Genomic DNA, 24,787 nt, shown 5'->3' with positions numbered 1-24,787 from the left:
ATATATATATATATATATATATATATATATATATATATATATATATATATATATATATATATATATATATATATATATATATATATATATATATATATATATAGTGAATAAAAAAACATTTTATATATATATATGCAATAATGAAATTATAAAATGTTTTTTTATTCAATATTTTTTATTATTTATTTCTATTTTTTAAATGTTTAATTATTTGTTACGTCTGAGGCTGACGAAGACATATTTATTGTTGTTTATTATTAATTCATTTCTTAATAATATATATAATTTAAAGACTAATATTATGTATATTGTTAACAGGTAAAGTTAAGTAAAAAAAAATAGACATGGAAATTGAACAAGTATAAAATTTTGCTAAACCATACATGGTTTTGTGGACAAATTAAATGTAGCAAAAATGTCAAAAATGTGTTTTGTGGAAGTTTTTTTTTTTTTTTTTTTTTTTTTTGTTACTAAAAGTAGTTGTATACTGTTTGTTAATGGTATTAATGACGGTTATTATGAAGCCTTAACCTATCTTTTTAAAAGTTTCTCGTTTTGTTTGGTGTACCCTTGTGTGGCTGGTCCAGTTTGTGCCCGTGTAGAGGCGCTATTGTAGTTTTCATTACACTTGAGGTTCAGTTATCTGTCACGCTGGTCTTAGAATTTGCGAATCTTACTATGGCGAAGGTTATACTCATGAATATTAATGACATAACGTGCCGTTGTTGGGTGACCGCTGGTAGGCGCTAGTCAGTTGGCGAATCCTGTGGCGAAGTGGTTTGTCTGATGAATATTAATTAAGCCTAGGGAACTTGGTCGCTCATAAGGGTTTGTTATCATGTAATGCCAACTTGTAGTAGTTAATATTCATGAGCAAAGTCGTTACCATAGTAGGATTCGTAATTTGTCCAGCTGCCTCAGGCGAGTGTCCTCTTATGGAAGTGCAGTAACACGAGACAATGAGGCTCCGCACATTATCTTATGACTGGGATTGTACAGAGAGCGACAAGCCAACCCGCTTCACCGGACCGCACGGAAAACACGACTTACAGGTATAAACGCATGTTTTTAATGCTTAGAAACACAGCGTCAGTATCGGAATACACGTTATGTGGATGTGTTAATTTTATCAATTATATTAGTTAAAGAATGAGTTTTAGCTCTGCAGCTGATTTTGTGTTTGGCGACTTCATAAGAGTGTGACATATATGCGAGTCACTTGTTTACCCGTAGGCCTGTTTTTACATCATATTAATAGAAGAAAACTGTAGAACTTCTGCAAAAGTGCGTTTTTAAAAGAGAACGTCAAATATTTGGACACTTTAAAATGTATAAACAATTTTAATAATAATAATAATAGTAATAATAAGCTTTCTTTATATAACATGTTTTAGAATAAAGTTTACAAGGTGTAAATAAGTGCACATACAGCCTATAGCCGAGCCTAATCTTTGCATAGTCTGCACAGTCTACATCAATAATGATGTTACAGATGTTATGGTTATACTGCACATTAATGTTAAATATATATATTTTAATTTTAATTTTATTTATTTTTTTATTTAAAATTTTCTTTGCCATTTGCTAACTTTGCATGGTAGAAATATTAGGATGTTTTTTTATTATTATTATTTTTATTGGTAATAGTATGAATGGTCATTGGTATGAATGGGCTGCTTCTGTCAAGAATAGTTTAAGGTGTGATGCATTCTTAAATTGGTACCTGATGTCACACTGATGATATGTGGGTTGTTTTTAGAGACTGAGTGCTTGTTATATGATAGATTGCATGTGTGGGGGACACAGGTTGGTCACTTTTAAATGGGGAAGCCACTTTGAGGTCAGAGATTTCAGGGAAACGTGTCACATGTCCTAGTGATGCCGAATAAACCAGACCCCATTTCCACTAATTACAACAACATCACAGTTTCAGTTTACTAAATGCTGAGTGAAAGCAAACACGATAGAGTACTTGTGTTTAATTCGCACAAGATAATAGAATAATAATAATAATAATAATAATAATAGTAAAAAGCCAAGTCCATATTTAAATTCACATTAAGATCCAGCTGAGGAAGTTTCCCCATTAGTATGCATCAATTTGTGTGTACTTCTGAGGCAGACTTCGGATCAGTACCAGCACAGTTAGTGGGTAGTCACATGACATTTCAATCAGTGACTTTTAGACTTATTTAAAATAACTTTTCCTAACAATCAAACTTAAGGGTTTTACCCAGCAGAGGATAAAATGGGCATAAAAATCCCAATGTTCAGTCTCTAAATCAAAATATGACAGAGTCTCTTTTGACTTTGGGCAGTGTACACACACGGCCAGATCTAAGCAGCAGAATGTCATAGATACATGGGAAATCATGGAAAAATAGTAGGCCAACTTCAACATTGTGGCAGCAGTGTCCCTTGGCAAATGTTTTGCTCAGCAAGAAACACTCACATTTTCTTCAGAAAATGTAAAAATGTACCTTTGTCAACTACCCTAGTGCTCTTTAGCAGCAATTGGTGGCTCAAATGATCATATAAACAAGTGCACTTTCATTGCCACATACATAAATAAATATATGTAAATACTCACTAAATATCCGTATAATTCATATCAGAATACGTCTCCGGTTACACATGTAACCTCGGTTCCCTGAGATGAAGGGAACGAGACCTTGCGGTTAACGCTTTTGGGGAAATCCTTCTCCGAATACCTAACTGAAGCCCTTGTATAATAACACCAATCCTATGATTGGCAATGGTGTTTGAGCCCCGCCCCTTTAAGCGAAGTTGGCCTATATAAGGGAGCGCTCAATCACCATTTCTTCAGAATTTTCTGACTGAAGGATAAGAGCGCGTCCCTCATAACTCTCAAGTAGTAGTGCACAATCTTTCGCAATGTCTCGTTCCCTTCATCTCAGGAAACCGTGGGTACATGTGTAACCGGAGACGTTCGCTTTCGATTACGGTTCACTCGACAGTCCCATCGTGCCGCACTACATGACGTCATACCCCGAGAGATTCACCAGGGTATAAACACTTGTAAAAGAATATGTATATGAGGTCACGGTCCCGCATCATATTTCAAGTGTATAGAATAATGAATAACCCCACACTAGGGCAAGGGACTAGGGCTGAAACGATTAGTCGACGTTATCGACAACGTCGACAATAAAAAATTGTTGATGAACATTTCCGTTGTCGAATAGTCATTTGATCTAATTTCACGTAACATGAGATCACATTAAACTCTAATGATGACGCGCGAGAGCAGCACTGCAGTTCGCACCTGACTGAGGAGAGGAAGAATTACACAGTTCACAGTCCAGATGCACTCTAAACTTTCCAAACAGCTTCAGGTGACGTAGATAGCAAAGTATTATAATGCAAAAATACAAAATAAGTAAATACAGAAGCACTCTCGTTGTGGAATAAGTGGAGCTTCCACTCCGCTGAAGCAAAACTTGCGTGTCGAGTGTCTTTAAAGGAAACACCCCGGCGTTACATCTTTAATGCAGTTATATTTCATGTGTTATAGCTTTATTAAAATTCAAATAATATGGAAACAGATCATGTAAATAAATACAAACTCCGAAACTGGCATTTCTCTGTGCAGTGAGCGCCTCTTCTATGAGTTGCATGAAGTGTCCCGATCCAAGGGGAAGAGATTGAAACTGTAACCGGCTGAGGCACACTCTGTCGCGGGGACTCTCATCCCTCGAGTGCGCACACTTAATGCAGCTAGATTATAACGTGATGGCTCGTGACTTACTGAATCATAATATATGTCACTGTGCATTTCATGAAGAAAATTGGCAATACGCAGCTTTATTAAGAGGAGTGAGGTTTTTTTTTCACATTTTTTTGTGTGAGTTAAAGATGGATCAAGGTGAACAAAAAGGTGAGAGAGGGTAGACTTTGCCCCATTATACACTGCAACAAAATACGTTTTTGATTTGTTTTTGTTTTGGCTTGTTTTCCAATATAAATATATATCCTTTTAAACAATGTAAATTTTCTTTAGCAGCTATACTGCAGAAGAAAACATTGTTATCCGAGAAGGTTGAATATAATATTAAAAACACAAATATTTTAAAATATCTAAAAATCCTTTAAAAAAAAGATGCATTCACCTGAGAAGCAGCATATAAGATATGTAGACTTGCTTTTACAGAATAGATATGGAATATAAGTGTATTTTGTCTTTACTGCACTTGCAGAAGTATAACCAAGTGAAAAAATACACTTATATAAAAAATACACTTATATTTAAGATACATTCTCTTAAAGCAAGTCTAAATATCTTATATGTTGCTTCTCAAGTAAATGTACAGTTGTGCTCAAAAGTTTGCATACTCTGGCAGAAATTGTGAAATTTTGGCATTGATTTTGAAAACATGACTGATCATGCAAAAAAACTGTCTTTTAGTTAAGGATAGTGATCATATGAAGCCATTTATTATCACATAGTTGTTTGGCTCCTTTTTAAATCATAATGATAACAGAAATCACCCAAATGTCCATACCCTTGAATGTTTGGCCTTGTTACAGACACACAAGGTGACACACACAGGTTTAAATGGCAATAAAAGGTTAATTTCCCACACCTGTGGCTTTTTAAATTGCAATTAGTGTCTGTGTATAAATAGTCATTGAGTTTGTTAGCTCTCACGTGGATGTACTGAGCAGGCTAGATACTGAGTCATGGGGAGCAGAAAAGAACTGTCAAAAGACCTGCGTAACAAGGTAATGGAACTTTATAAAGATGGAAAAGGATATAAAAAGATATCCTTGAAAATGCCAGTCAGTACTGTTCAATCACTTATTAAGAAGTGGAAAATTCTGGGATCTCTTGATACCAAGCCAAGGTCAGGTAGACCAAGAAAGATTTCAGCCACAACTGCCAGACGAATGTTCGGGATACAAAGAAAAACCCACAGGTAACCTCAGGAGAAGTACAGGCTGCTCTGGAAAAAGACGGTGTGGTTGTTTCAAGGAGCACAATATGATGAGCTGCATGGTCAAGTTGCCAGAAAGAAGCCTTTACTACACCAATGCCACTAAAAAGCCCGGTTACAATATGCCCGACAACACCTTGACACGCCTCACAGCTTCTGGCACACTGTAATTTGGAGTGACGAGACCAAAATAGAGCTTTATGGTCACAACCATAAGCGCTATGTTTGGAGAGGGGTCAACAAGGCCTATAGTGAAAAGAATACCATCCCCACTGTGAAGCATGGTGGTGGCTCACTGATGTTTTGGGGGTGTGTGAGCTTTAAAGGCAGGGGGAATCTTGTGAAAATTGATGGTAAGATGAATGCAGCATGTTATCAGAAAATACTGGCAGACAATTTGCATTCTTCTGCACGAAAGCTGCGCATGGGACGCTCTTGGACTTTCCAGCACGACAATGACCCTAAGCACAAGGCCAAGTTGACCCTCCAGTGGTTACAGCAGAAAAAGGTGAAGGTTCTGGAGTGGCCATCACAGTCTCCTGACCTTAATATCATCGAGCCACTCTGGGGAGATCTCAGACATGCGGTTCATGCAAGACGACCAAAGACTTTGTATGACCTGGAGGCATTTTGCCAAGACGAATGGGCAGCTATACCACCTGCAAGAATTTGGGGCCTCATAGACAACTATTACAAAAGACTGCACGCTGTCATTTATGCTAAAGGGGGCAATACACAGTATTAAGAACTAAGGGTATGCAGACTTTTGAACAGGGGTCATTTCATTTTTTTCTTTATTGCCATGTTTTGTTTTATGATTGTGCCATTCTGTTTTAACCTACAGTTGAATATGAATCCCATAAGAAATAAAAGAAATGTGTTTTGCCTGCTTACTCATGTTTTCTTTAAAAATGGTACATATATTACCAATTCTCCAAGGGTATGCAAACTTTTGAGCACAACTGTATCTTGTTTTGTGGATTTTTAGACTATTTTAAATGGAAAACAAGACAAAAACACTTGATAACAAAATGATTTTTTTGCAGTGAATTTCTTTACTGAATTGAACTTAATAAAAATTGTTTTTTCCCCTTTAATTCAGTGAATGTCATTAAGAGGTATTTTTAAAAGATGATTTCATCCTCTGTCGTTAGTAAGCACATTTAATACAACCTTTTAAGTTGGGGCGCAAGCTGCATAATCGGTTAAGAGATAATGATTAATCGGTGCAATAATCGCAGAATAGTCGAATAATCATTCTAATAATCGATAGATTAATCGATTATCAAAATAATCGTTAGTTGCAGCCCTAGTTTAAAACAAGATACATTTACTTTAGAAGCAACATATAAGATATTTAGACTTGCTTTAAGAGAATATATCTTAAATATAAGTGTATGTTGTATATAAGTGTATTTTTTCACTTGGTTATACTTCTCCGAGTGCAGTAAAGACAAAATATAATTATATTCAAGATCTATTCTCTAAAAGCAAGTCTAAATATCTTATATGCTGCTTCTCAAGAGAATGCATCTTTTTTAAAGGATTTTTTGATATTTTAAAATATTAAAAATTATATTCAACGTTCTCAGATAAATAAATACAAATATTCTGCAGTATAGCTGCTAAATTAAATGTACGTTGTTTTAAAGGAGTTTTAGATACAGTGACACATATAATATGACTCAATAAGTTGTGAGCCATCACGTTATAATCTAGCTGCGGCAAGCACTCGCGCTCGGGGAAAGACTGTCCCCGTGACAGAGTGTGCATCAGTCCGGTGCAGTTTCAATCTCTCCCCCTTAGATCAGGACACTTCACGCAACTCATAGAAGAGGCGCTGACCGCACAGAGAAATGGCAGTTTCAGAGTTTGTAGTTATTTACATGACCTGCTTTCTTATTATTTGAACTTTAAAAAAGCTATAACACATTAAATATAACTGCATTAAAGATGGTGCTTCCTTTAAAGACGTGCGGCATGCAAATTTTGCTTCAGCAGAGCGGCAGCTCCGGCTCCGCTTATTCCACAACGAGAGTGCTTCTGTATTTACTTATTTGGTATTTTTGTATAATTCCCTTATACTTTGCGATCTACATCACCTGAAGCTGTTTGGAATGTATAGAGTGCATCTGGACTGTGAGCTGTGTTTTCTTCCTCTCCTCAGTCAGGTGCAAGCTGCAGTGCTCCTCTTGCACCATCATTAGAGTTTCATATGATCTTATGTTACGTTAAATGAGATCAAACGACTATTCGACAATAAATGTTTTATTTTCGACGTTGTCGATAACGTCGACTAATCGTTTCAGCCCTAGTTTCAACAAGGTCGTCTAAGAAAGACTCTCCATAGTGCTTACAGCAATTTCGAGTGAACTGAATCAAAAGGGAAGTAAAACTTCAAAGGACATCTCAGATGTAGAAGCATAATGAACAATCACAGTTAAGGCTTTTTTTTATAGCCACTTTCTATGCTTGACTGTGTGTTTTTTCTTTCTCTCTGTTTATTTTCACTGGAATAGTTCACCAAAAAATTAAAACACTGTCATTATGTCCTCACCCTCATGTTGTTCCAGACTGTGATTATATGGAAATTGCCCCATCAGCACATCTTGTCTCAAACATATACATATACATATACATTTACAAAATCCTTAATCTGGTGAATATACACCAGATCATATTTCATATTTCCTCATTATGCTCCAAATCACTAACATTCCTAAAAATCAATTAAAAAAACTATCAGCTGATTAATCGATTATTGACCTTTTCCACCACCTTACAGAAGTTATCAATATCGGTAAAATCCGCTATTGGTCGAACTCTTGGGTAAAATATTCCTTCAATAGTTGCTCAACCAGGTTTTTACAATAACTAATGCTGATACTTGTTGTGTGTGTGTGCGCGCGTGTGGTTTAATTTAAAGTTAATAAATTGGATGTACTCCAAACATTTACTCAAAGTCATGCAAAAATATTTGAAAACAGAAAATACAAAAAAAGAGTATGATCCATTGACTAAGCTGTTAGTTTATTTTGGAACAATTATTATTATTGAAATTATTATTATTATGGCCAATTATTAGACGATACATCAGTCTACCACTAATTTGCTCTTGATCATTCTCTCTCTCACTACAGTCTGCCACAGTATATGTCAGTATGAGATGTCGTCCCTCAGTGCTAGCTTCGTTCAGATCCGATTCGATGACATCCGCTTCTATGAGAACTGCGGTGGAGGGAGCTTTGGTAGCGTCTACCGGGCACATTGGATCTCACAGGACAAAGAGGTGGCGGTCAAAAAACTGCTGAAGATCGATGCTGAGGTGCGATTAAACTACAAACACACAATGTTATGCTTTGCAAGATATTTGATATTTTATGAATTTATTGTTATTATGGGAGATAAGAGACCCACCACACTCTATTGAAGGCAACAGTCAGGTTCCAGCAGTAAAAATCCCATTCATTTTCTCCAAAGAGAAACTGATTTTTAACGATAACATATCAACAGTGACCTACCATGAGTTCAGAGACTCAGAGAGTTAGGAGGACTTGTAGAAGCTACAAGTCAGTTCAACCTTATTTAAAATAAAATAAAAATTTGTTAAATATAGCACAACAGTTTTTATAAAAACATAATATACACTCACTGAGCACTTTATTAGGAACACTATGGCCCTAATAAATTGCTCAATATGGTCTTCTGCTGTTGTAACCCATCCACCTCAAGGTTCGACTTATGTTCTGCTTACTACAATTGCACAGAGCGGTTATCTGAGTTACCGTGGCCTTTCTGTTTGCTCGAACCTGTCTGGCCATTCTCTGTTGACCTCTCTCATCAACAAGGCATTTCCGTCCACGGAACTGCCGCTCACTGGATGTTTTTAATTTTTGGCACCATTCTGAGTAAATTCTAGAGACTGTTGTGCGTGAAATTCCAGGAGATCAGCAGTTACAGAAATACTCAAACCAGCCCATCTGGCACCAACAATCATGCCACGGTTGAAATCACTGAGATCACATTTTTCCCCATTCTGATGGTTGATGTAAACATTAACTGAAGCTCCTGACCCGTATCTGCCTGATTTTATGCATTGCATTGCTGCCACATGATTGGCTGATTATATAATCGCATGAATGAGTAGGTGTACAGATGTTCCTAATAAAATGCTCAGTCAGTGTATGTAGAGTTCATTGCAAAATATCCAGATATATACAAATAATTAAGTAATTTAAGAGTTTAGTGAGACCGACACGTTGTGTCATTGGATCATGGGTAGTGTAGTTCTTAATGAGGAATTCTGCTATTAAACGCTATGTGTAAAAACTGAAGTTGAAATAACACAAACTGATGACTTCAACAAAAGCACATACCTCTAAGCTCATGGTATGTCTGTCTTTAAAGGTTTATAAGTAATTGTTTATAATCAATTCCCTTATGGAATAAATTAATGGGATTTTTACTTACGTAAACAGACTTTTGCGCTCTGTAGCCAAATTCTCAGTGAAGAACTGCACTGCCCATAATCTTGAAGAGAAGTTAACCAATCAGAGAAGTCGCTGTTACCATAAAAACAGAATTTGTGCGAAAATAGCTCAGCAGCGACTGCCCACTCCCATGAAGCACTGCAAATGACTCAAATCAACTCAAATGACGATTCAGGCTCCCTATACACTCTCAAACTAATTATATATGTATACATCAAAATATTTGCAGTAAACTTGTATTTGGCAATATTCAAAATGTTTAAGGCTTAAAACATTTTATTTATGTTTTATTTTTTTAATGCCTGTATTGGATAAATACTGACAGGAAATGTGGGTGGTCCCTGTTGCGCTCTATTGTTGTTGCATAATTTCCTCTGTTCCATCTTCTCCATCTATCAGATTTATTACTGTTTAAACTTAAGGCATGAGAAGGAGGGAGTATTAACATGGAATACCATGAATGCTAGTGCTGTTTTCCATGACTTCCCCCACCGCCCATTTGTCTTTCTCGATTTCTCTTTGTCTAAAGCAAATTTTATATACTGCAGGTGTAAAATGTAACATCTAAATGAGGTCTTGCAGGCAGTGCATGACACATCACTGCCAATATTAATGCTTGCTCAGCAGCATTGCAAGAGTCTGTTGCACTATTTACAGAATCAACTGCGGATGTCTTCCAGCAAAGCTGTTGAGCTATGCCGCTTTCCTGGCCTAAGCCATTCAGTTTGAGTCCCTATGGACATCTCCCACAATACTGCTAATGGCTCCCTGTTCACGCACATTTCTACTGCAATAATTGGACCTCGCCATACTGTAATGAAAAAATAGTTTAATGACATTGACGTAGCACTAATTTGAGCCTGAGTGTGTGACCGAGTTCTGGTATTGGGGTGTTTGTCTTTCACCTCTGCATCTGTTTTTTCCTTCGTCCCATTCAGGCTGAGATTCTCAGTGTCCTGAGCCACAAAAACATTATTCAGTTCTATGGAGCCATTCTGGAAGCACCCAACTATGGCATTGTTACAGGTAACGTATAGTGAGTGCACATGTGAGTGTCAGCGTCTAGTGATTGTCATGTCCATCTCTGTCTGGTGCTATTGTGCATGGAAGAATATGTGTATTTCTGTGAAGATATGATCATCATGTCAGCCGGTAAACAGAATTCTGGTTAAAAGAGAGTTTTGTACATTTTTGAAAGATCATGGCAGCTGTAATTCATCAAATGTTGATCAAATGATGGAAAAGTTCAATTCAAACAGTGAGTGCAGTTCTTGAAGAGGATGCACACACACACACACACACACACACACACAGCTGTCTTGCCAGTTTTTAAACATCCTATTGTGATCTGTCCCGAGGGATGTAAATTTGCTTTTGAGTAGATTTATGTGGCCTAATCATTTCTCAAGAGCATGTGTTTCACCAGATCTACAGACAGCACAGTGTGTGTGTGTGTAAATGGGAATCCCTGAGGGTGTTAAGCAGTGTTTGACTCCACTCGAGGGTTGGTGATATATGAGCTCATGTGTTTGATTGACATCTCGACATGAGACGTTGGCACTTTTGCTCATTCACTCCTTCCTGTCTCTGTTTCTCTTTTAAAAGGATTTGCATTGACCTGCAATAATATTCATTAAAGCATTATCACACGGGCAAGAGTGCTGTATGTCCAGCTATCAGCACGGCTGTGATTTGGCCGTATAGGCTGAGTGCCGCAGGTAATCACAGACGTGCTGATATATGGACAATTCAGCACAATTGCAAGTGTGATATTGCTTTAATGTATATTATTGCATGGGAATGTAAATCCTAGACTACAGTTCAAAAAACAAGTAAAGAAATAAGTAAAGAAAAACTAATGACTGTCTAAAAAAAAAAGGTGTGGAACTACTTTCTTACGCCACAGATTCAGGATGTGTCATTGCTAGTTCAAAAGATGTGCCCAAGCCTTCGTTACTAATTCGAAAACCACACTTTAGAACTACTAATGACAGCTTTGGCTGTTTCTAACAAGTTATTGGAGAAACAAGGATGTGTGTGTGTGTATGAAAAAAAGAGACTGAGCATTTAGTTTAGTTTAACTCTATTCCTCAGCCTTAGTGTGATAGTAATCCGCTCTGATCGTGGAGTGATGCTGCCATACGTGCTATCGGAATTATCCTATGAGTATTTCAATCTCGTACAAGTGTTTTGTTGTCAGAGGATGCCAGTTTCATTCTCATATATTTCTTGAGGAACTCTTATTTTGACACCGACACAGAAAGCATACTCTCCTCTGCCATGCTAAAAGTTTATCTTCTCTCAACTCGGAAACTTGTATCAAGTAGCCACCGTGAGCGTGTTTGATTACTCCATCTGTCGCCACTGTCAGCTGTGATCGGCAGTAATACTGAAGCTGTTTAACTCTTATTTCTCAGCTATAGCGAGTAGTAATCTGACGATCATGGAGTGAGAGACAGTTTCTTGTGACTTCAAAGAAATGTGCACACTGACTGATAAAACACAGTTTGTCAACGTCAGCTCAACTCGCTCATAACACATACGAGACGGTCTTTTGTCGCCACCTACTGGCACAAATATTTCATGCCTAAGGGATAAATGAAAATGCACACATCAGCTCTGCTCTAACACATTAGTTTGAAACGCCACAAACACATGGGGAGTGATGCAAACAGTAAAGTTTCCCAGTGCTGATGGTCTGAGCTATCAGCACTCTTGGAACGCCTCTTGTCTAATCAGATTCGAGGACCAGAACTAACTGTTGTACAATAATAAATATCAAATACAGGGTCCAAAATTATTATTATTATTATTATTATTTTTATTATTACTTTTATGTGATAATGACCAGCTGACTGTACTTAATCCCTTAACTATATTTTGTTGTCCCTATGACAAAGGAATTATTAAGCTGTTTTTACTATGCATATTTAAGGAAATAACAAATATCATTGTGTCATGCATTAGCCAGTATCATATGAATTTGTCTCTCTGTGTATTATTATTTATGAGACATCACCTGTCAATTTAAAATGATTGTGATTTTGTATCACCTATTTTCATTTATTGTGCTCAACGGCAGGAATATGTTGCCAAGGAGAGTTCTGGAGTTATGAAAATAAAATAAATTTAAAAACTTTTGAATTCCTAGCTAAAGTTCTGATGGTAAAAGATCACTTTCAACAGCCGCTTTATTAGGTAGACCTCTATGATTTCATTCACTGATGTCAGTATGGGTCAGATCATCATTCTTATATTGCAATTACATTTTTTGTAACAATTCCAAAGAAAGTTAACAACAAATGGCCCAAAACTCCCTCACATTCGGTGCTTAGCGAGTGTTAATTTTGGATTATATATGTATATATATATATATATATATATATATATATATATATATATATATATACACACACACACACACACAGGATAAGCACAAAGGGCCTCATTCTTGGAACAAATTTCTTATTAAATTGTTGAATTCAGGAAGGAATTCTTAGTAAGGTGTGAAGGGAATAAATATTGGCCTCACAACAATTAGTATGATGATGCCTATGAAGTGTGTGTTTTTGTTGTAGAATATGCCAGCAGAGGATCACTATATGAATATTTGTCCAGTGTTGACAGTGAGGAGATGGATATCGGTAGAGTAATGACCTGGGCGATGGACATTGCAAAAGGTATGTGCTAGTATGAGTCATATGTGTTTGTGTAATGAGCTCAGTCACATTTTCATTATGATATAATGGCTGTTTGTGTGAATTGTGTCTCTGTAGGAATGCATTATTTACATGCCGAGGCCCCAGTAAAAGTCATTCATAGAGATCTAAAGTCGAGAAATGGTGAGTTCAATTCTTAACTGTACTGTGTGCAATTTCACAGTTTATGGAAAAATGCTAAACATTTTCTAACTATTTTGGTCTTTTTTTTTTTTTTTATCTCCATTAGTTGTGTTAACTGCAGAAAATGTATTAAAGGTATATATGCTATGTATTCATCCAAATCTATTAGCATGTAAACTGTGCTCTAAATATCACTGACTGTGACTGTCTCTGTGTAATGTTCATGTTGTCTGTGTCAGATCTGTGATTTTGGGGCATCCAAGTTGGTTTCTCACACAACACACATGTCTCTGGTGGGAACCTTCCCTTGGATGGCCCCTGAAGTGATCCAGAGCTTGCCAGTCTCAGAAACCTGTGACACCTACTCTTATGGTGTGGTCAGTACTTTTTTTTTTTTTTTTTTTTTTTATCTGTATCTGAATGTACGTATTTGTGTGAGTGTGTGAGCAGGTTTTGTAAGATTGTTCCAACAGGGGAAAATGGTAATAAATGGACTAAATGTCTTAATTTATATCCTTTGACTTGATTGATACCTGTTTACTTATTTTAAGACTTAAATTTGAGGGTTTGGGTCAGTCTATTAAAGTCTTCATTAAGAGCCATTTGCAATCTATTTAATTTTTGTAATCTGATGTATTTCTGAATGATACAAGATATTCAGTGATAAAAAATGTAGGACAGAACTTAATTTTATCCATCTGGAATTAACCCTTCTCTAAGCTCCGCCCTTTACCACAGCTCGCTCAGACAAGCTTTAATTTACCTTTAATGTAATTAAAAACTGTGGACTATTGCCTCTATGATGACCTTAATCAGTACATAAATGAATTAACATTAAGCAGAGACTATTTAGTCCAAGACAGAGCACTTGTAATACAATGATTGGGAAAAATAAGAAGGCCCAATATGACGGATGTAGAAAAGGAAGTGCCGCCTTACAGGTAAAAGAGCCGATTACCTTTTAAAGACAGACATCTCCTGTCAGTCAACTTGAGAACGTGTATGCGCTTTAGCTGGACTAGTCTGAAAAATAGCGTTTTTATCATGATTTGAGCTAAAGAACCACAATTTATGATACCATTTTTGTCAGATTTTACTGCTGATTTGAAATACGTAGTGATGGGCGCTTTCGAAACACGCTTTATGAAGCTTCGAAACCTTTACGAATCATTTGTTTCAAACCAATGCTTCAGAGCACGTATCAAACTGACCAAGTCACATGATTTCAGCAAACGAGGCTTCGTTACGTTATACTGTTTTGAAACAGTTTCGAAATGCTTTGAAATGTTTCGTGGTTATGCTAGGGGGCATTGATCCCACAGTGAAACCCTCAATCAATGTTAAATGCAGGCTGTAACTGATCTCGAGTCAGTTCAGCAATAACTTAGATCCATAAATCAGACTGATTTGTCCTCACTGTCACCACCTACTGAAACGGCATTATAATTGTATTCTAAATAACTTTTACGTTGTGGCATATTTAATAATTTTATAAAATTAAATGTTTTAATCTTTGTGGTTAGGATTAGGTTTAGGGGTAGTGGTAGGGATGGTGTAGGGTTGCTACGCGACTCCAAATAAACACAACAAACAGTGTATGAATGTATGAACAGAGTGTATGAATGTGAATCCAACATTTTCGCCGGTTATTTGAAAGGGGGGAGTAACTTGTAGTGGGCATATCTTGTAGTAGTCTTGCAGGATGCAAACAGACCATTCTTGACTGACTTGACTTGAAAGGGACTTTGCATTAAGTTATTAGCTTTAATTTACCTCGAAGCAAATGTTGGTGTGCTTGCTGATGTTATACATGCTTATTTGGGAATTAGGACACATTCAGTAATGTCCATAGCATGTACTTCTCAAGATTTTATTTGCAGATTAAAAAAGAGAATAAATATATTCTGTATCCTCTCTGGGTACCTTGTGTCACTATTACAAGTGTCCCGGCAACAACGATTTTTCCATATTTTTGGAATAATTTCTATAAAACTCCTCAAGCACATATGACTTCCATAGATTCTCATTAGAAAATGCAAACGCTTGTCAAATTAAAATGGCGTATGGCAATAGTTGCTAAAATAGGATTGGTCAGTAACACTTAAGGTGGGACTTGGCGAAAGGTCAATTGATTGGATTGTGAAAAATGGGTGTTTTGTAGCAGAACAGAGCCAGGTGATTGAAGGGGACGAGTTAAATAGTAAGAGATTTGGAGACGTTAACTGTCAAGGAAAATTGCTTTAGAGGTTTAGAGGGCAATTTTTACATTTTGATTAAAGATTGCAAAGACATAATTTTTTTTTTTTTAGAATGTTCACAGATTAATCGTGCAGAACGAGAATGTGCATTAAGAGAGTAAATAAGGTCAAGTTTGATTTCATGTTCACTTTATAAACAGTAGATGTAAATGTCAAGTCCCTGTATGGTTATATATACATTGCTGAGTTTTTTAATTAATTGATGTTACAAACAGTCTGCATAGCATACATTCCAGTAAGAGTCATTTACACTATAAAGTATACAGTATGTTTGTCCTTGTAGAAGGTGATGCGTGGGTATATGTGCATTTATTTGTGGTTTGTCTTGCAGGTATTGTGGGAGTTGCTGACCAGAGAAGTGCCATTTAAAGGTTTTGAGGGATTGCAGGTGGCCTGGTTGGTTGTAGAAAAGAATGAGGTACTGCAGAGTCCCACATCCCACAGTTCATCTGTGTTCTTAAACGAATGGTTCACCCATTATACTCGCCCTAATATCAGTCCAAACCATCTATGAGTTTCTTTCTTTCGTGGAACACAAAAGGGGAATTTTTACCTGCCATACTGCCTTGGGCCCAAAGCATACTTTATGGAAGTACGTAAAAGCAGACTAGCAATGCAGATTTACCGATTCGATTCCGATTTCTATTCGATATCGATTCATATCGGTATACTTTAGTTATAATGTCCCTTTTGCTTGAATATTGAATCAATTCTTTCCCAGCTAATGCTGTTAATTTTACAGGGGACCTTCTAAGTAGGAACATTACGAACATATACATTTTAATAATTATATTTTATTAGTTTTTCATAATTTTGGTCACCTTTTACCTTTTTAAAAATGAACAAATCTATGTATTCAGTCAGTAAATATGATATTGTATTGACTATATATTGTTACATGTTTTTTGCATAATTTGTAGTATTAACAAGTATTTACATTGCTTTGTTGAACATATGTTTAAATTAATTAATTAATTAATTGTAAAATTAATGAGAGAGGACTCGAATAGCTTTATCTCATCCATGCTATAATTGATTAGAATTAAATATTTATTTATTTTTGTTTTTGGTCATCTACTGACTGTAAACAACAGAAAGGGTATTAAAAGAGACATTATTCAATGACAAATGGGTTGCGTGGATCTCGTCTTTGGACACACATTATACGGAACAACTTTTACTCTAAAAATGCAGTGAAAGGATCTCGCAGCTGAACACTCCACCACTATACTACATAATCACTGGTGAGTGAAATCTGAACATTTACCAGCCAATTGCCAAATATATACATTTTTAGTCGCATAGCGCGAAATCTGGTTGCAAGTGTGAGAGATTTCCTCTCATTGTATGAGAGGGCTGCGCATAAAGGAAAAGATCGATCTTGGGATTTAAGAATAGATATCGAGATCGTTCAAATGAAGATTGTGATGCATCGGAAAATCGATATTTTTAGCCACCCCTAGTGGACATGTTTTCTCTTTCAGGTCAGTTACTTTCATAGTTAATTTCATAGTGGAGCGACAGTTTCAAAATAATCTTGCTGAGCAAACTAACTGAATAATAATACATTTCTGATTTTATGGCATTTGAAGGTAACTCTATCGCCCCCTTGAGTTTTGTTACCGCCAGAGCAATGCAAGAGCGCGGGTTAAGTGTGTTTAACTAGACCGCGCACTTTGAAACGTCAAGCATTTGCGTCTGTGTTTGTGTACTTTCGTAAAGTATGTTTCTGGCCTAAGATTTTGACAAAAATTATTTTAGAAGGAAGCATATTTATGCTGCCTACCTTTTGGAATAGCTTTCAAATCTGGAGTGTGATTCAAAATGTTGCCTATGTAGTCAACTCAGTAGCTTTTGGAGCAGAGCCTATGTCTCGTTCTTTCTCTGGGTAACGGAACAGTTTGATCATGGATTCCAAGGCTAGCTCTTGTTGGTTATTTATAGTGGGCTGATCTAAAGGCTTTGCTCTGCACATGTATAAGAATCCCTGCAATTTTTATTGAAAGTAAAGATATATTACAGCTGTGTTTGCCGAGGAGCCATCAGCTAAGAATCAGATTAGACAACAGAGGTTTTAGTGCTGTAGGGAGTTGTCAGGAAAACGTTTTAGATAAACATCCCAACCAAAGAGAGAGAGAGAGAGAGAGAGAGAGAGAGTGAGTGAGTAAGGACAAATAAGACAAAATGTTGGTGAGGGGGAGAGGTCAATGGATGAAAATCTATTTTGGTTTGCGTAAAATTCTCAAAGGGAAAGTATAGTTTCCGTGAGATCGTTGGCTCATGATTATGTGATGTGCCAGTGCTGTTTGTTATATCTAATACTGAGTGAAATATATATTTATTAGAGACAATCTCCTATTGGACGAGCCACTTGGCCGTTTCATATTACCACATGTATGGCTTGTCAAATGGTCACCATTACCAACATCTCACCTCACATGCTCTCAAAGTTCCATTATCTTGAGTGAGAGCTCAATTTTATCACTCCATAGTGTAACCAGTGCTCATGTAATAGCCCTTTGTTAAACTTTATATACTAGTTATGATATATCAGCATGCCAGACTCTTTTGGACATGGAAATATACACACTTCATTTGAGATGTGACGTAAACTTAGCCCAGTGCAGCACTTTACCACAGTTGCATTTGGAGCTTAAACTAGGCGCGTGCTAAAATTAGCGTTTTATGTAATGGCGGCTGTAATGACTTTTTGAAATGGATTCTAATGTGTGTGCATGTGTCTGTGGTATTTGTGTGGGTTATGTGTTCCAGAGGCCAACCATTCCCAGCAGCTGCCCGGCCAGCTTCGCAGATCTGATGAGATCCTGCTGGATCGCGGAACCCAAGGTGCATGCTGAGAGAGTCAACTTTTAGCTCAGGGAGAACATCACTCGAAAAAACATGCATAAATGTATTTTTCTCGTTTTTGGTTTTGTTTTTGGTTTTTTTGAATTTTCTTATTAAAATATTTTCGAATTAAACTATACATTTTTGTGAGTATTTTCATAAAGAGTCTGAAAATCTTTGCATACTGCAAATATCAGGTTAGGTCTTTTTTTTTTTTTTTTTTTTTTTTTTTTGGGGGGGGGGGGGTCATGGACAATTCATTCAGGTGTCTGAACTTTGTTTAGAGAATGATGCAAATTCAGCATCTGATTCTGTGTAACTAGTTTTGGTGCAAAAAATATTTGCATATTTATGTTGTATAATACTGGCATATTTAAATAAACTATTATTAAGTACATTTATATATAAAGTATATACAAATTTATAAAAGATATATATATTTTATACTTTCCTGTCTCTTAGTCACACCAAACTTGGTGTGAAAAGGTCCTAAGATATACACCTTTTAAAGTGTAAAGTATGCATTTTTAAGACTTTAGCATATACAAAAAATATTTATTTAATAAATTAGTATGTAAATAGCAATGTTAAGGTTTATGAACTATAATGACTAGAGCTTCAACAGAAAGGACGATGGCCACTTTTTTGTACTAAAATGTAAGACAACTGACAGTTGCTCAGAAACAAACACACTTTCAGTTAGTTGACGTGCTGAATTGTGTTAAAAATTGACCATAATAAATATTAAATGATTTGTCCTCCTTAGGAAAGGCCGCAGTTTAAACGGGTCCTGAGCACCTTGGAGACCATGAAAAATGACAGCAAGCTGCCCGACCAGTGTAACTCTTTCTTACATAACAAAGCTGAGTGGAGGTACGTACAATTTAGAAATATTAAACCACACACTGTATTTTTTTACAATTCCACGGCCAAAAATGTATTTTGGTTAATGAATAGTTCAGCAGATTTCACTAGAAACTCTCCAGAAAGTGTGTGCATGTTTTTTTGCACTTCAAATAAAGCAAAAAATAAATAATAATGATGATAATAATAATAATAATAATAATAATAACAAAAAAACAGAACAGACGTTTTTCTCCAGCTAGCTAGAATAAAAGTTCATTCTGACTGAATTTACTTAATATTTATTTTACTTGAATGAGATCCGTTTATTTTACTTGTAATAACATCCATTTTTGGCAAATGTTTTTTGCAGACACAAATGTTCAGATGTGTGATGATTAAACATGCTTCTCTCATCATCTTGTCTCTGAATTGCTTGTATTCATACTAGTTTTCTTTTAGCCTATTTTTATTCCATTGGCTGGCAAAAAAAAATAAGAAAACATTCTGGATTTCTTGGCATTCTAGCTGTCAGTTTGTCCAGAAACTCAGGTGACATTTCACCCCACACTTCCTGTAGCACTTGCCATAGATGTGGCTGTCTTGTCGGGCACTTCTCACGCACCTTACAGTCTAGTTTTTTGGCAATTTCAAGCATTGTATAGCCTTCATTCCTCAAAACAATGATTGACTGATGAGTTTCTAGAGAAAGCTGTTTCGTTTTTGCCATTTTCGACCTAATATTGACCTTAAGACATGCCAGTCTATTGCATAATATGGCAACTCAAAGACAATGTTAAGCTTCATTTAACGAACCAAATAGCTTTCAACTGTGTTTGATATAATGGCAAGTGATTTTCTAGAACCAAATTAGTAATTTAGCTTGATTACTCAAGGATAAGGTGTTGGATTGATTGCTGCTGGAAATGGGGCCTGTTTAGATTTGATCAAAAATGACTTTTTTCAAATAGTGATGGTGCTGTTTTTTACATCAGTAATGTCCTGACTATACTCTGTGATCAGTTGAATGCCACTTTGGTGAATTAAAGGACCAATTTCCTTCTGAAACAGCAAAATCTGTACATTATTCCAAACTTTTGGCCGCCAATGTGTATATGTGTGTGTGTGTGTATATGTATATATATATATATATATATATATATATATATATATATATATAAGCAAAACCAACACAACTTTTTTGTGTGTTTATCTTCTTAAAAATAGCCAAATCTATTATATATTTTATTATGATATCTGTTGGCGGGTTTTGACTTAAATGGTTGCACATTATGTCACAAATTAAACTGTTAAAGTTAAATATACACATATTACATAACCAAAAGACAACGTCACACAATTTGAAACATGTAACAACAGGTAAACAAAGCACATAACCAGTAAGGAAACTGAATGCATTCAAATGACTGTTTAAACTGTAAATAAGGCAAGAACAGAAATACAGTTGAGTGCAATTTGAGATTTAAGTTGGTTTATTTTGGCCACAACTGGTTTATCTCTTTTGTGTAACAAGTTGTAAGAGCAAAGACACAGATAGAGAGGAAGAAACAAACATGAGAAGAGCTCCACTTCAGCATAGCTGCACTGCATGAAGAGAGAGAGAGAGAGAGAGATCTCAGAAATGAACTGGGAGAGATGGAAAAAGAGAGATAGAGAGAAGGGGGGAGGAAGGGTGGGTGAGAAATTCTGGAAACTCTCGTCATGAGAGTGGTAGAGAAATCAATTCCAGCAGGAGGGAAGTTTTGAGAGTGTGTGTGGAGAGATTTTGGCAGGGGCTGATGTTGCTTTTGGGGGTAGAGGAGTTGAGGGGGGCATTTTGGCCCTCAATCACATATCTGTTTATAAATAGCCACACTAAAGGCTTTGTGTGTGGAGTTAAATTGTTTAGAGTACAGTACCACCTGCTGGCACAGATAGAAATTGCAGGAAATGATGTTTCCATGCCAAAGGGCATTGAAGGTTTGATGCAAAAATTATTCTCTGTGACATTTCGGAAATTAGAAAAACTTCAGATTTCCATAATAGAAATAATTTTAGGACGTTGACGTGTTCTGCAGTGTGACATGCTATACTCTGTCTAAAAATATTTTAAAGGAATATTCCAGGTTCAATACAAGTTAAACTCAATCGACGGCATTTTTTTTTTTTTTTTACTCGTCCCTCCTTTTCTTTAAAAAAAGCAAAAATTTAAGTTAAGTGAGGCACAATGAAAGTGAATGGGGTCAATTTTTGGAGGGTTTAAAGGCAGAAATGTGAAGCTTATAATTTTATAAAAGCACATGCATTAATTCTTCTGTAAAAACTCATGTGTTATTTGAGCTGTAAAGTTGTTTAATTCGTAATTTTAAGATTTTATGTTTTGTTGACATTATATCATCATGAAGTTGTAAAATTGGATATAACTTTACACAGAAAAGGTTAGTAAGCGATTTTATCGCACTAAAATCATGTTTACATGCATATTGTTTGTCATGTGGCTAAACTTTTGAAACATCGAGTATTTTAACGTTTACAGATTTGCCCCATTCGCTTCCATTTTAAGTGCCTCACTGTAACCCCGACTTTTTTTTTTTTTCTTTTTTGTGGTAATCAATATTATGCCACAAATGCTGTTGGTTGAGCTTAACTTCTATTGAACCCAGAATATTCCTTTAAAAAGCATTTTGCATGCAGCTTATGAACGACTACATGGAATATTTGCACTTTGTATTTGTCACAGCACATAAGAGAAGAAAAGGAACTAAAATATGACTTTCTCTTATATATTCATTTAAATTCTTACCTCAGATCTTGACATTGATTAAAAAAAAAAGTCCATGGATATGCTATGACCCAATTACCCATGTATTGTATTTTAGTACACAAGTAAGTGTGTTGTTTATATTTCCTGTCTCCTCTCTCTGTAAGGTGTGAGATAGAGGAGACGCTGGAACGCTTGAAACAGCTGGAGAGGGAGTTGAGCTGTAAGGAGCAGGAGCTGGCCGAGAGAGAAAGGAGACTGACAGAGTGGGAGAACAGACTCATGGAAAGATCTCGATCCTGCACTCCTGTGAGTCTACATCATACTGAATTCAAAGTCACACTGCATACACTGTACAACATAGTATGTACTATTACAACATACTGTACACTCAATGAGCACTTTATTAGGAACACCTGTACACCTTTTTATTCACGTGATTATCTAATCAGCCAATCGTGTGACAGCAGTGCAATGCATACAATCATGCAGATACAGGTCAGGAGCTTCAGTTAATGTTCACATCAACCATCAGAATGGGGAGAAAATTTGATCTCAATGATTTCGACTGTGTCATGATTGTTGGTGCTAGATGGGCTGGTATGAGTATTGGTGTTGCTTATATGCCTCATTTTCGCTTATATCTTCACGAAAAATAAACAGAACATAAAATATCACATATCATTACTTAGGCGGTTATACAAACGAGCCCACACACAAGGTAATCGGCTGTATAGATCATTGCATAATTGACACGAAGCAAAATGTGCACAATGTGCACACAGCATCTGGCTATCTGGCATCTTGCAATCTGAATGAAAACACCAGATGACCAGATGGCATCATCGGAAATGATGTAGCATCATGGAACGCTAAACTAATCGGACTGGGTTCAGATCGGTGCAAAAATCATCCATATTTGGGCAGAGAAATTGGTGACCGTTACATGTGACCACCAGGAGATGGCGCCAAGTACATGACACAGACTCCATAACGACTCAAATGAAACTCATTCTGTAAAACCTCATTACTAAAATCATGTCTGCATGCTATGCAAACCTTTAGTCATTATTGTGTTTGCATGTGTAATTAGTTCTTATGTACAATTATTATGTTTTATTTGGTTGGAGAGGCTTTTGGACTACTGGAGATGTTTTTGTACCCTAGGATAAATTATTTTTGTAATGCTATAACTTTTGATTGCTTTGTAGAATCAACATAAAGATTTACTTGGTTATAGTTGACATGATTAGGAACAAAACAAAAGTAGTTTTCGGAGCCACCATATTTACACCCTGAAATATAAAATGTCAAATCAGAAAAAAAAGGGAAAAAAAGTATATTTTAGGCATTTCGTTTTTTTGTGATTTTCAAGCAGTTTCTTAGGCTGAGATTTTCAGAATTCATCATAATCTATATCATAAAAAATTTAAAAAGTTTCCTTTACAATGATACCAAACACTTAACCCTTGTTTTAGTTTTTGTATGATGGGATCCCTTAGAGCGCCGATACTAGGAAGAGATTTTTGGGGGCATTTTGAACTTTAGGGTGGGCAATAGGTTCTCGAGTTTCACCATCCGACTAGGCAAGGGGTGCTTGGTCATTTCGCCATAGGGAGCGACAGAAGTTTCAAAAACCTGTTGAAGCTCGATTATAACTGCACATGTAAACATACTGATTGTGGCTCCTTTTTTTAATGAAAGATTAAAAAAGTTAGCATCCAGTTAGTCTAAATATAAGTATAAATATAAATTCTAATTATTATTTCTGAATTTTTTTTTTGTTCTAACTTCCAACTTCCTGTTACTTTCACAGCTGTTTTCACACATATCCCCCATGGCAGCCACTCTCAGTGCCGAGTCCTTCTATGAGGCTCACATGGAGGAGAGCAAAAGCTCGGAGGTCAGCTGCCAGATCTCATCAACTTGCAGTAATGGAGATCTGGGTCAGGCCAGCCTGCAGAAGCTCATGCTGGATTTCGGTGGCGTGTTTGACCTGGATGTGAATGTTCCCGGCGGTGACCTCGTCCGCCAGTCAGGGATGCAGGTGAACATACAAGCCAAGAAGAACTCCTCCAAGTCCTGCAGTGTCCGTGAGGGACGCAAACTGAACATGGCCATCACCATGGACGACTTTGGCTGGTCAGACGACGATAGCGATTAGTGGAGGGCAAAAGGGGATGGTATCTAGAGTCAGAGCTCGTAAAAATAAATTTTAAAGTGTCCAACAGCTGGAATTATTAGTTTGTTAAAGGAATAGTTCACACAAACTGTCATTATTTACTCGTGTGTTGTTCTAAACTAGTATGAATTACTTCTGTGGAACTCAAAAGGAGAACTTTGGAATTAAGGCATAGGGGTTTGGAACAACATTTTTGGACTTAAGTGATTTTTGCACCCAACTGTGATACGTATCAGTGCAAAACAATGTTATTTGATTCAGAGCAGAGGGTCACAATTCCCTGTTAGAAGTAGGGCTATTGTTCTGAATATATTGTCTAACCAGTACAAATAATGAGTGTGAGAGAACTTTAGTGGGATTTCTGAAGCTACGTTTTTGTAAAGCCCTGAAGTTTTTATAAAATAAAGAAAATACCAAAGAGCTTGTGTGAAATTAGTCAAAACTATCCAGTTTTCATGTGACTGATGTTTTCTTCATAATTTGCGCGGGATCTGAAAGACTGTTTAGCCTCTTCTCTGGACTGTGTGTGACAGATAAGCTGATTGCCATCCAGAGCCAGAGTAGACAGGCCCACTTTGTACCATACATTTTACATGCTCTCTAAACTTT

The 24,787-nt window shown here is 36.4% G+C and overlaps 1 protein-coding gene across 1 annotated transcript; it reads left to right on the top strand.

Annotated features, from left to right (window-relative positions):
* The first annotated feature begins 922 nt into the window (after positions 1-922).
* Positions 923-24,598, top strand: LOC127446687 (mitogen-activated protein kinase kinase kinase 20-like). Its single transcript, XM_051707825.1, has 12 exons — positions 923-1,052; positions 8,096-8,280; positions 10,384-10,471; positions 13,024-13,125; positions 13,222-13,287; positions 13,394-13,422; positions 13,527-13,664; positions 15,877-15,963; positions 18,318-18,392; positions 19,159-19,265; positions 22,164-22,305; positions 23,813-24,598. The coding sequence occupies exons 2-12, from the start codon at positions 8,122-8,124 to the stop codon at positions 24,158-24,160; spliced, it is 1,341 nt and encodes a 446-aa protein (XP_051563785.1). The 5' UTR covers positions 923-1,052; positions 8,096-8,121; the 3' UTR covers positions 24,161-24,598.
* Positions 24,599-24,787: the final 189 nt, after the last annotated feature.

The sequence above is a fragment of the Myxocyprinus asiaticus genome, chromosome 9, assembly GCF_019703515.2.
Source record: "Myxocyprinus asiaticus isolate MX2 ecotype Aquarium Trade chromosome 9, UBuf_Myxa_2, whole genome shotgun sequence".
In the NCBI taxonomy this organism is placed as follows: domain Eukaryota; kingdom Metazoa; phylum Chordata; class Actinopteri; order Cypriniformes; family Catostomidae; genus Myxocyprinus; species Myxocyprinus asiaticus.
The sequence above is the reverse complement of the archived record's forward strand: the minus strand, read 5'-3'. Positions and strand labels throughout refer to the sequence as shown.

Coding starts and splice junctions, on each gene's coding strand:
- LOC127446687 (XM_051707825.1), top strand. CDS start 8,122: ATGTCGTCCCTCAGTGCTAGCTTCGTTCAGATCCGATTCGATGACATC. Junction 13,665..15,876: donor ACACCTACTCTTATGGTGTG/GTCAGTACTTTT, acceptor TTTGTCTTGCAG/GTATTGTGGGAGTTGCTGAC. Junction 18,393..19,158: donor GCTGGATCGCGGAACCCAAG/GTGCATGCTGAG, acceptor TGTCCTCCTTAG/GAAAGGCCGCAGTTTAAACG.